The sequence below is a fragment of the Etheostoma cragini genome, chromosome 19 (assembly GCF_013103735.1).
Source record: "Etheostoma cragini isolate CJK2018 chromosome 19, CSU_Ecrag_1.0, whole genome shotgun sequence".
Classification (NCBI taxonomy): Eukaryota; Metazoa; Chordata; class Actinopteri; order Perciformes; family Percidae; genus Etheostoma; species Etheostoma cragini.
The window spans coordinates 15,254,649-15,265,777 of record NC_048425.1 but is presented as its reverse complement, the minus strand read 5'-3'; the positions used below and the strand labels follow the sequence as shown (position 1 = coordinate 15,265,777).

General features: G+C 41.4%; 1 protein-coding gene and 1 non-coding gene across 2 annotated transcripts in view; both read right to left on the bottom strand.

The window, feature by feature from the left end:
* dtx4a (deltex 4, E3 ubiquitin ligase a) overlaps positions 1–10,023 on the bottom strand; it is a 14,116-nt gene extending 4,093 nt beyond the window's left edge. Inside the window, exons 1-3 of the mRNA XM_034856538.1 lie at positions 9,781–10,023; positions 9,349–9,563; positions 6,621–7,803 (exon numbers count right to left, since the gene is read on the bottom strand). Of these exons, the coding sequence (XP_034712429.1) occupies positions 6,621–7,803; positions 9,349–9,556 (1,391 nt within the window). The 5' untranslated portion in view covers positions 9,557–9,563; positions 9,781–10,023. The remainder of the gene's footprint in view (positions 1–6,620; positions 7,804–9,348; positions 9,564–9,780) is intronic.
* A 532-nt stretch (positions 10,024–10,555) lies between these two features.
* On the bottom strand, positions 10,556–10,627 carry trnaa-cgc. Its single transcript has one exon. It is a non-coding gene; the product is annotated as a tRNA-Ala (tRNA).
* Positions 10,628–11,129: the final 502 nt, after the last annotated feature.

Genomic DNA, 11,129 nt, shown 5'->3' with positions numbered 1-11,129 from the left:
CTTTTGTTGCCTTCCCATCAAAATTGTAAATCAACACTTTTTTGGGGCTTTTTTACCAATGTTTTTAACTTTTTCCATACGTTTTTGTCCCATTTTTCACTTAATTTCTTTGTTTGTCACTTTTTTGACATTTTCAACACTATGTAACAATAACATATTAACTTTAGTTTTACAGTTATTTTTGGAATATATTTTCAATAAACCTAATTTTTAGGAAATTAAACCTAAAGTCTAAGTTAAAACAGCAGAAAATAGGAATTACTTAGACTAAAATTAAAGGATAGTATGTTGATAGATAATCACAGACTGGAATATGTCAACTTTCACTCAATACTATTTCAAAAACACTTCAATTTTTTTCAAATGCTATAAAATTGAATAAGACACCCCAAAATGAATTAAACTAGAGATTCTTACTTGCAGTTGGGTAATTAAAAAGAACATTGATATAGGAAAACGGGTCAATTTGACCCGAGGACAACATGAGGGTTAAGGTTGAATGGATTGTTCTGGTATAAACAAAGACAGTAACAAATGTGTGTGTTTTCACTAGTGGAAAGAGTCCTTCTACATGATGCAGCTATGACACAGAACAACTTACAGTCAAGAGTTCCTGTACCTGACTACATACTTACACTGTACTCTGTTTGCTTGTTTGCCAGCAAAGTGTCTAAGCTGTACCGTCAGCTTCCCGTTTGTGTGCCATATATTACTCACAAAGTCACAAAAACATGCTGGTTTACTGGGTCACACCTGAGCATAAATAGAAGATGACTGACACTGAGGAAGAGAAAGGATGGGAAACAAGAGTTAGTTGGTCCCGTTTCTTTAATCCCAGCTAATCTAGTGGCATTAGAGCAGCCGCCATCTGGACCGCTGGATGATAGAAACATACAAGCTGGAGCACATGGCACCCAACCACACACACACGTGTGTGTGTATGTTTTGTGTCAGTGACACACAGAAATCACCTGTCCATCTGCTTCCTTTCACTGCAAACGCTCGCAACCTTAACAATAACAAATGTTATTTTTTTTAAAATATTTCATTATCAACTACACTGAGAATCATAATTTATGATATGAGTTATTTGTCATCTAAATTGTATCTCACTTCCCATTTTGTGATCATTTTGTCCATCAATACAATTTTTAGTTTTTCAATTAGTGCTGTCAGTTAAACGCGTTATTAACGGCATTAATGCAAACCCATTTTTAAATCGCTTTACGTTAACGTTTTTTTATATTATCATTATTTTTGGCCTTGCAAACCTTTTTTTTTTCACATGCTGCTGCAACAACTAGTAACGTTAGAAAAATGCAAGACACCAAAATGGACGCCAGTAAGATTCTGAATTGAAAGTTAACTTTTTTAAAGTTGCCAAATGTTCCATTGGCAAGACCAAAGTGATATGTGTTTTTAGTCGTCGTGAACTGAGCTATCATCGCACCATATTACAGAATATTGAAAATATCGCTACCATGAGCCTAAACCAGATAAACACCAGATTTCAAAAACAAAATTTAACATAGGGGGTTAGTAACATGAGCTGAAAAAAAGTGATTTCGCTACCACCCCTGCACTGCTATTGGGATTTTTCTATTACTAGGGGTGTGTACCTTGCCAAAAATCACTATGAGAATTTGTCCCGCGAGATGATACCGATGGCCCAAATTTGGGGAACATGGACTATATGACCTTAATGCAATTAAATATTTTATTGTTTGACAATACAATCTTCTCAACATAGTCATACTGAGAAATACAGAGAGAGTTGTGTGGATCTGATAGTCTTAATTAGCTTTGTAGCAACTCATTTGGCAATAGCTTGAATGTAACAGACGTTTATTAATGTCAACAAAGCACTAAAGCTTTACATATCATTCACACTAAATAAGGAGTGCAGAACCAGCAGAATAGGCATACTGCTAAAACATAATGTCAACTGATGAGGAAATGCTTCAAAAGGTCATAATCCATATTTTTCCTAATTTTCTGTTTTCTTCTTTAAGAGACTCAAAACAAAAATGTGGGCCTAATTACCCACATGTACTTCCATGATTGAACTCTACCACTGGGTAGAACTCCAACTGCATGTGGTGCACTTATGAATTTGGGGATAAAGCAATAAAATAAGGACAGCAGGAGCACTAAGTGGAGCTTAGAACACATAAAGGAGAGAAGAAGAGCTAGCTGTGGGGTAAGCAAGAATCACAGGCTGATGGGATCAGAGAGACTCTTGATCGATGACCTTAGCTGTTTTAGGAGCAGGTGCTCTCACCTGATGGGTTGAAAGAATTGGTCAGTCACACAGCTCACCTGACACAAAATACACAGATTACTGAAGCATGAAAATTAAGCCTGTGGTATTCGGTATTAATCTGAAGTTTAGCTGGATTGCTAATGCCTGGACCTAGAAAGCTGGGGTTCTCTGCTGGGGGGATGTTGGGTTTGCTAACATGAAAATTCTTCACAGCATGTGGTCATTTTTCAAAGTTAGATCACAGTACAAGAAGTTCCATGCAGACCTGCTATAAAACATGAGTAAATTGACTGCATGTGTTTCACCTATGGGGGAATTTCTTGCATGTCATAGTTGACATGCAATACAGCGACATAACATACGGCATAACAGCAATCTAGAGCACCCCAGAAACATCTCTTTCAGTGAGACTTGTGAGGGAAATGTTAGAAATAGATAGGCTATTTAATTGGAATCTGGTAAAATGTGGATGCTAAAAAATGTTAGCATGCTCATAACAAGGAGCTAAAACAGAACCAGCTGCAAACAGAAAAAGGAATGATAAAATAGGAAAAGCAGTGCTCTTGGTCTGAAAATCTTCTTGGAACCTCTTTCTAACAATGACAACAGATACAATGCTAACCAGTGCCCTCTGGCTATGGGACCTGAATACTTCCATCATTCATGAACACTTATGCTAACAAATGTTGTGAGTCTTTCAGGGCTGTTGGAATGAATACCGAAAGTCAAATATAATTTGAATAGAAAAAAAATCCTTACTATTTGAATGCTTAAATTACTATTCAAATGTGACTTTTTTTCATAAACATGTTGGCTAACGTTACGTACAGAGTGAAATTAGTACAAGGGAGAGTGACAGGCTGTGGCTGGAAATTGTAGGAAGGACAGGAAATAGTTTAAACATGACTTTAAAATCAACATCCACCTAGCCAACGCATTTACAGTATGTTAACATCAGTTAGCTCGTTCTTGTTTTCTAGCTGCGTCGCAAAGTAAAGTGATGTTAGCTTAGCTGGGAGCTTCATGGAGAAAGCTAAAGTTTATGTTAGCTGCCCTACAGCTGTCAGAGTTAGCTTAGCTGGGAGCTTCATGGAGAAAGCTAAAGTGTATGTTAGCTGCCCTACAGCTGTCAGAGTTAGCTTAGCTGGGAGCTTCATGGAGAAAGCTAAAGTTGATGTTAGCTGCCCTACAGCTGTCAGAGCTAGCTTCTTTTATTACCTTCTAATAGTTGTAATCTCAGTAACGTGACTATCTGCAAGAAACAAACGCAAATTTGACCAATAATCAAAGTTTAACGTGACTTCAACCAATCCCAGCAGTCGCACGTGCCAGACTTTGTATCAGTATGTGACTCTGAGAGCCAATGACCAAGCGGGAGACGTCACAAGTACATGGCCATATTCATTTCCTTGTTTCGGATATGAAGACGAGGCGTATGTGACATCTCACATTTACCAACAAAACATACAGTAAAAGACGTAAACATTTCAGACTGTCCTGCCGTAAACTATGGCGTAATGTTTTCTTCACTCTGATGTCGCTGAAAGCGGCTGCTGTTTCAATCCTGTTGGTGCTCAGTTAACCCTGCGACTGACCTGGCGGTGTGTGGCACGCGCACACACACGCACACAAACACAAACACGGAAATGAGACATACAGGAGGATCTAAATTGAAAACAGTTCCGCTCGTTATTGTAAGTGCAATAATGAGTTAAAGTCCATAAGTCCTTTAACAAACCGTATGAATGTGTGTACCAGCCCAGGTAGGAAATGAATGTAAAAATCAGAAAGGCCACGGACACACATGTTCAAATTTGATTCACTCATTAAATTATCATTTTTTGTCTTAAATCCACCAGCCATTTTCATTTTCAAGGTTACTAGGAAAACTCAGCCTAGAGTAATTTTTATTCTACTCAAAACAAGTTTGCTTTTGATTTTTAAAGAACTATACAAAAAACACATCACAACCTTTTTGCAGCTTACTCTGTCTCCCGCAACTTTATTGCAACAAACATACAAAAAACATTGCAACTTTTATTGCAATTTTTTACAAAATCTCCCTCAACATCAGGCATTTTGGACCGTAACAATCTCAAAAACAGGCTGCGAAATTCTGGAGGGACTGGATATAGAGTTTCTACAAAAAAGTTAAATAAGGCTCATTTAAAGAGGAGGTTTACTCCCAGATGCAGTGGGCCTGGGTTAGACTCCGACCTGTCATTCCCCTTCTCTCTCCCCTTTCATGTCTTCAGCTGTCTTGTCAAATAATTGCCTAAAATGCCCCAAAAATATCTTAAAAACAACAACAACAAAAACCTACTCATTCTCTCCCAATTCAAAGTCAATAATCTAGAAATATTATGACAAACAAGATGTCTCCTACTCCATAGTAATGAATTGCAACCGAATGAAAGTCGAGGTCTGTACATGTATGGCGAACAAGAGAGTACGCCGTGCGCATGGTGGCTGCCGCTTCTCTGTTTGTTTTTAGTCTGTTTTAGTCTATTTTTAACCCGTTTAATTTTATTTTTACTTTCTAATTATTTGTTTTAATCACCTTGAAACCCTCCCCCCGCACCCTCAGATCAACAGGACAATTGCTCCTTCAGGTCCCCACCACAAGGCTTTGTACCATGGGTGACCGAGCTTTTTGTTCAGCTGCACCACAGCTCTGGAACCAGCTCCCGAGTGACCTGAGAGCAGTACAGAACCTTAACACTTTTAAAGCTGAACTGAAGACTTTTTTATTCAGAAAGGCATTTTTGTGCTGATTGTTTTTATTATTATTACTCTCCTGAGTAGCACTTAGAGATTCCTTGGAATGAAAAGTGCGTTATAAATAAAATATATTATTATTATTATTATTATTATTAGTAAAGTTTATTCTCAGAATATTTTGTTTCCACATCACATTTCTCATTCCCTACACATCAGAAACTTAAATTAAAGTGAGCACAGACCAAATGTATTGCTTCTGTCACCAACATTTTATTTAATTTCCCATTATTAGATAGCATCTGCCAATATAAGTGGTGACACAGCTAGCAGCACTCTTATGAGCACTGTGTATAGATAGAAGATACACCCATCTTGAGCTCAAGTCTGAGGACAAGGAGACCACGGATGGAAATATCAATCATATCATAACAATGGGGGCATCCTACATGTTACGGACCCATTAAAGATGTAGTAGGTAAAACCCACAGCGTGCCATTTTACAATCAGCCCATGTGGCAAATTTTCAAAGTTATCCAGACATCAGTTAACCTGCGTTGTGATACAAGCCCCTGGTTGCTACGGGTAACAGAGCCAAGTGCTTACACACACATAACCATAAAGTCATTTCCAGACTTTTCTGATTTCTGGAGGCCACCGAGCGAAAAGAAATTGCACGATAAATATACAAATGTATGTGTGTTTGTGTGTGTGTAAAATAAATCCATCATTAAGCGGTTGCATGATAAATGTCTGGAATGTGAAACACTTGTGAGAGCTGGGCTTGTTCAGTGTGAATGCCTTTCATTGTATTAAATGAACGAGCCCGATGGACTTTGTCACAAAGATTAAAGGCTCATGAATGCTAATGAGCGCTGATGTCAGACACTGTGTAATGAGGGCTTCAAACAAATTAGAATGTCTTGTCTACATTGGTTGTCTTACATATCCTGTTCAGTTGGTCTCATTTAGTTTCATAAAGTATATTGATAAGGGATGTAGTCTCTGTGAAGGTGTCATTTGCCACATCAAACTAACTAGCTGGCATTAAAACTGCCCACTGCTTATGTAATTTTACAATTTTCAGTTACAGTTTAGTCTGTTAACATGTGTTGATACATGTGTTTGTATTCTTCTATTGTGTAAATTGTATTTTTATCCATAATGCTCACATACATTTTACTACGATTTGGTACTGCTGGTGGGTGATAAATCTCAAATTTGACTGACACTTTTTACGTGGCACATATTCATTTGATCCACTATTAATATGACAATTTTGATTATTGCAGGTTTAAGCTTCAAGCTAATCATTTGACCAGTTCAGTCACTGAGCACTACACCCTTTGTCTTATAAATATAAAAGCCTTTTTAAATAGTTGTGTGAAAGAAGATTTTAATGTGGGACTAAACTGAAAAATAAATATGACAAATTTACTACTGTGTAGTAAGTAACCATTTTGAATTTTTCGGATGGGTGGTTTTTGTAGAAATGTAAAGCTTGCTTTAATATTCTCCATTGAAAATCCATCTTAATTTCCAGTGGTTTTCTTACCTTTTCTTAGATGATAGAACCCTTTTGACTGAAAATGAATATGATGAGCAAACTGATATACTACTACAGCGGTTGTGTACTCACCCAGAGGCGATAAGGGCACGTGACTGAGCCATGGCGATACGCTGCAGCGCTGGTCGGCTTAGCCCTGCTAGACTGGACCGGGGGGGCAGAGGGGCCGCGCAGGCAGCAGCACCAGATGAAGACACTGGACCCAGGACGCGGGCAGAAGGCGAGGGCGTGCAGGTGGAGGCGGCCGTGGAGATGATAGGTGGGCCTGGAGCGGGCACTGTAGGGGCAGAACAGGAAGCAGAGAGGGAGGACGAGGTGGAGGGGTGAGGGGGAGAGGTGGCAGCAGACGAGAGTGTAGTGGAGGGTGGAGGAGGAGGAGGTGGTGGAGGAGGGGGGAGAGGTGGAGGAGGGGGACGGGTGGAGGAAATGGACAAGGCAGCGGTGGCTGAGCCAAGGAGGGAAAGCGAGTGGGTGAAGCCTCCTCCATAACCAAAGCTGGCACTGCCAACACCACTACCACCGACGATTCCAACACCTCCTGCACCACCCATACCACCTAGACTAAAGCCACCTGTCGCCCCAACTATGGACGTCCTGTGGGGGGAAAATGACCGTGACAGGGACGGAGGTCGAGGGAGGGTTAGTGAGTACGACCCTCCTGCGACAGGGTAACTGCTGATTTTGGGACTAGGTGGTTTGGTCTGTGGGGGTCTTCGACCCAGAGTGTGAGCAGACATGGCACCTGATTTGACACTTAGCACCAGCATGCACTGCTGACAGGCGCAGGGCTGTCCCAAAGAGGTGATGGAGGAGGCAGGGAGTGCCCCACTGGGATACGCGCTGCCGTTTCCAGTCCCACTGCTGCTCATCCGCATTCCCATACCCACTCCAGATACATCCACACCAAGCAGTCCTCCATGGCTGGGCATGGACATGGGCCCCCAAGCGTGGTGGGATTTGGGCAGGGGCCCGGACACCAGCGGGTAAGCCAGGTCGGAGCGGCGCTGGATGCGGCGGCAGCGCTGTGTCTGCCCGTTTATTTGGGTCATGCTTTCAAAGTCAATAAGGTAGCAGAAACCCAGCGGCGCCAGGTCCAGCCAGGGCTGCTGGCGATCGCGCGCTGCCTGGATCGCAATGCCCACCTCTGTGTCGTAGGCCGTCCAACTGCCAGCGTCGTTCTCCCACTCCCACAACCAGCCCTGGCCTGGCGCCGAGGTGGGGTCGTAGAAGCTACGTCGTACCGGTCGAAGGGTACCTAAGGCAGTAATTAGGAGGTCAGAAAAATGCTATAGATTCATGCACAGTATTACAATTTAAAAAAGGTGCAAACACTGTTAGTAATACAGTCAAATTGCATTTGGATTATTTCCATGAATAGCACATAGGACAGATTTACTACTTGATTTTTACTTGTACAAGACTCCTACTGTAACTATAAAGTCTGATCATCTTTCTTTCTCTACTATCATGACAAGGGGGGATGGGAGGTTGCTGCAACAGGAGGTAAATGGCTGACTGTCACATTTACTGTGGACAAGTAGCTTGCAAACCTAACAAATTCAACATGTCTGTTTGCTTGCTAAGAATTTGGGCAAACAGGTTGCCCCTGGAAACAGCACACGGTGTTCTGAATTCTGATTGGCTGGCAGCTTTGATCCAACCCAAAGCTGGATGTGTTTGCTTTCCCAGGGTGTCCAGAGGAACTCTACAGAGTTCTTATACTGTAAAACCTTCACATATCCAGCCCTGTGTTGGAAACACAAAAGGGTGTAAAGATTTCTCAGAGATGAGGGAGCTGGAATTTAGAAGTGAGAGATGAAATATTTTTGGGATCACAAGGCAGTTTTGTCTGAACTGTAAAATGCATTTCAGCATTTGAAATACATGTAGGATCCAACATACGGTACATTAAAACATCTCCAAAGTAAACAATAGAAACAATCTCATAGATGACCATACTCATATGAAAACAATTGGAATGTGTACCATACAGTGTGTGTGTGTGTGTGGTACAGTAGGCCTAGACATTTAATAAGACATCAAGGAAGTTCTTTCACTAGATCTGTAGATCTGCTCTTTCTTATTTTGCCCCCCCCCCTTTCCTCCTCACTGTCTAATATTTAGACAGCATCCCCTATTTCAGCTTCTGCTGGATTTGGAAAACAAACTTCACAAAGGATTTTGTCAGCCAATATTGAAAGAGGGGGAGGGGGGGGGGTTGTTGGGTTATCTGCCAAAGTTAGACATCTGACAATTCCCGGCTTTGTCTTACTGCTCTGCTTGCCTCTCTTTCATGAAGCTTTAACTTGTGAAGGATGATTTCTTATGCCCATATTGTGCTATAAAAGGCAATGGGAGTGATGACAGTGTTTGCAGTAAAAAATAACTCTGTGGCTATAACCGGACACTTTAGCTGGGGCCTATGTCCACATGCAGCACACACAGGTCCCAGCAGAATGACTTCACCACTGCCCCCTTTCAATATCACAGACTCGCAGCCTCTCTTCCTGTCATTTAAATATAACATATTACAGGAGAGGTGTCAAATATGGGTAGACATTTAGGGGTCCAAAATAAAAAAATAAAAAATAAAAATAATGGCCCTGATGTCACTGCTGCAGAAATAAGAAGCCACTTTGCAGCAAAACACTCCCACCAGGGCATCAACTTCTGGAGCAAAATCATCATAAGCTCTTGCAAAGATAAAGTAGACACAGGAGCAATAAAAAGGCCTCCACCTCGGGCCCGGCCACACCGGTTACACCCTCCGCCCTGTGTCTCTCTCCTCTCTGCTTCTCACCTGTGTCTTGTCTGAACTGGTGCATGGAATGCAAATCGATGATGTAGGGCGAGAGGCGAGAGTCCACCTGGCCGAGGACAACACTACCACAGCGCGGGTCGCTCCGGATGACTGCCTCGATGTGATGACAGACAGCCGGGCTGTAGGGCCGCCAGCGTCCGTGCTCGTTCAGCCATTCCCATACCACGACAGCGGATGCTAGTAACATCCTACTCCTGCAAAGGTGAAAAAAACACAACTGACCATAGGGAGGCATCAATGAAAGCGAAGCCGCGGGGATGGTGGGCATTTAAAGACACCCTGCTGCCGCTCTGCCGTGCATCCCTGCGCACAGCAGCGCTGCATCCATCTTGGACAGTTTGCAACACAGATGTGTCTGCTATCTGTGCATATAAATATATATTGTGGCATGACACTACATGCAAACCGTACCTTCCATGTTTGTAGTTTCGGTTATGCAGCAATTAGTAGGTCCTTTTTATTACACGGTGAGGGTTTCAGGACGCAGATATCCTTGCAGGATGGTTGCATTTTACTCCCTATGCAGATGAGTGACGTCTACTGAAATCACAATCAAGTTAGGGTGAGAGGAGAAAATGCAACTTGGATGCTCACGGTGGTGCGGCACTCTTAAAGTAGGTTACTGTGACAGACTGGCTCTTCCGTTTTTTTTTTTTAACCAAATCTGTGCTTTCTCAGATCTGTTAGGGAAGATCAGATTCCAGAAAGCAAATACTATTTATCGGGTTAGATTGTCTCCAGTCAAATAGTTCGGGTGCTTTAATGTTCCATCTGTCACTGTGAGAATGTCTTCAGCCTTGAGGTAAAATCCAGGATTTCTGGTTACATAATTGCTTTGATGACGCGACACTACAGTTGTGTTTACTTTAAATCTGGCTTACTTATTGGTTCATAATGTTTGGATCGAGTGGATCTTACACTGAAGATAATTTGCCCGGTGAAAAAGATGTTTGACATCCTCTTGTGTGTGAACAGTCCCACACTCACGATCTTTGAAGTCCTCTCACATCCAATCCTATTTAAGCAAGTGCTCCGTCTGGCCAATCACGAAGTTCCTTCTGTGAACATCTCACCAGCTTCTCTATCGCTGTATTTCGAAATGGTTTTACGCTATATTTATTTCTCCGCAGCTTTACACAGCTTACTCTGTTGTGACATTCTTTTGTAATACGGTGTCTAAAAAATCTGGAGATGCCGGGGATTGAACCCGGGACCTCATACATGCGAAGCATGCGCTCTACCACTGAGCTACATCCCCATTGGTCAATTGGAGCTCAACATGGTTATTTGTATCTTTGTTATCGTGATTGCTCTCACCATGGATGTCTCTATAAAAAAAAAAAAAGTCACTAATAACGACAAAAAAAAGTTTCTTCCTTTTTTTATTTATTAATATTATTCCAGTTTACAACGTCTCAAAACACAAAACCCTTCAAGAACTGCCTTTCAATACAATACATTCGTTAAGCACATAGCCTATGTCAATGGTTTGAATTAGAAACCTTATTGTAGTTTAGTTTCACGGTATCATGATTACATCCGTTAACAGCTATATATAGAGCTTAATGTCGTAGTTTTGCAGTACATTCCACATACTGATTACCACTTACTACTTATCTACGTTTACTAAACATTACATGACAAGGTAGGCTAACTAACATATTACAACAATGTAACTTGAAAGGTTAACTCATCATTAGTTCACATTTGAGAAGCTGGAACCTTTAGACAATTAACCAAAACATTTAAAGCAGTAAAAA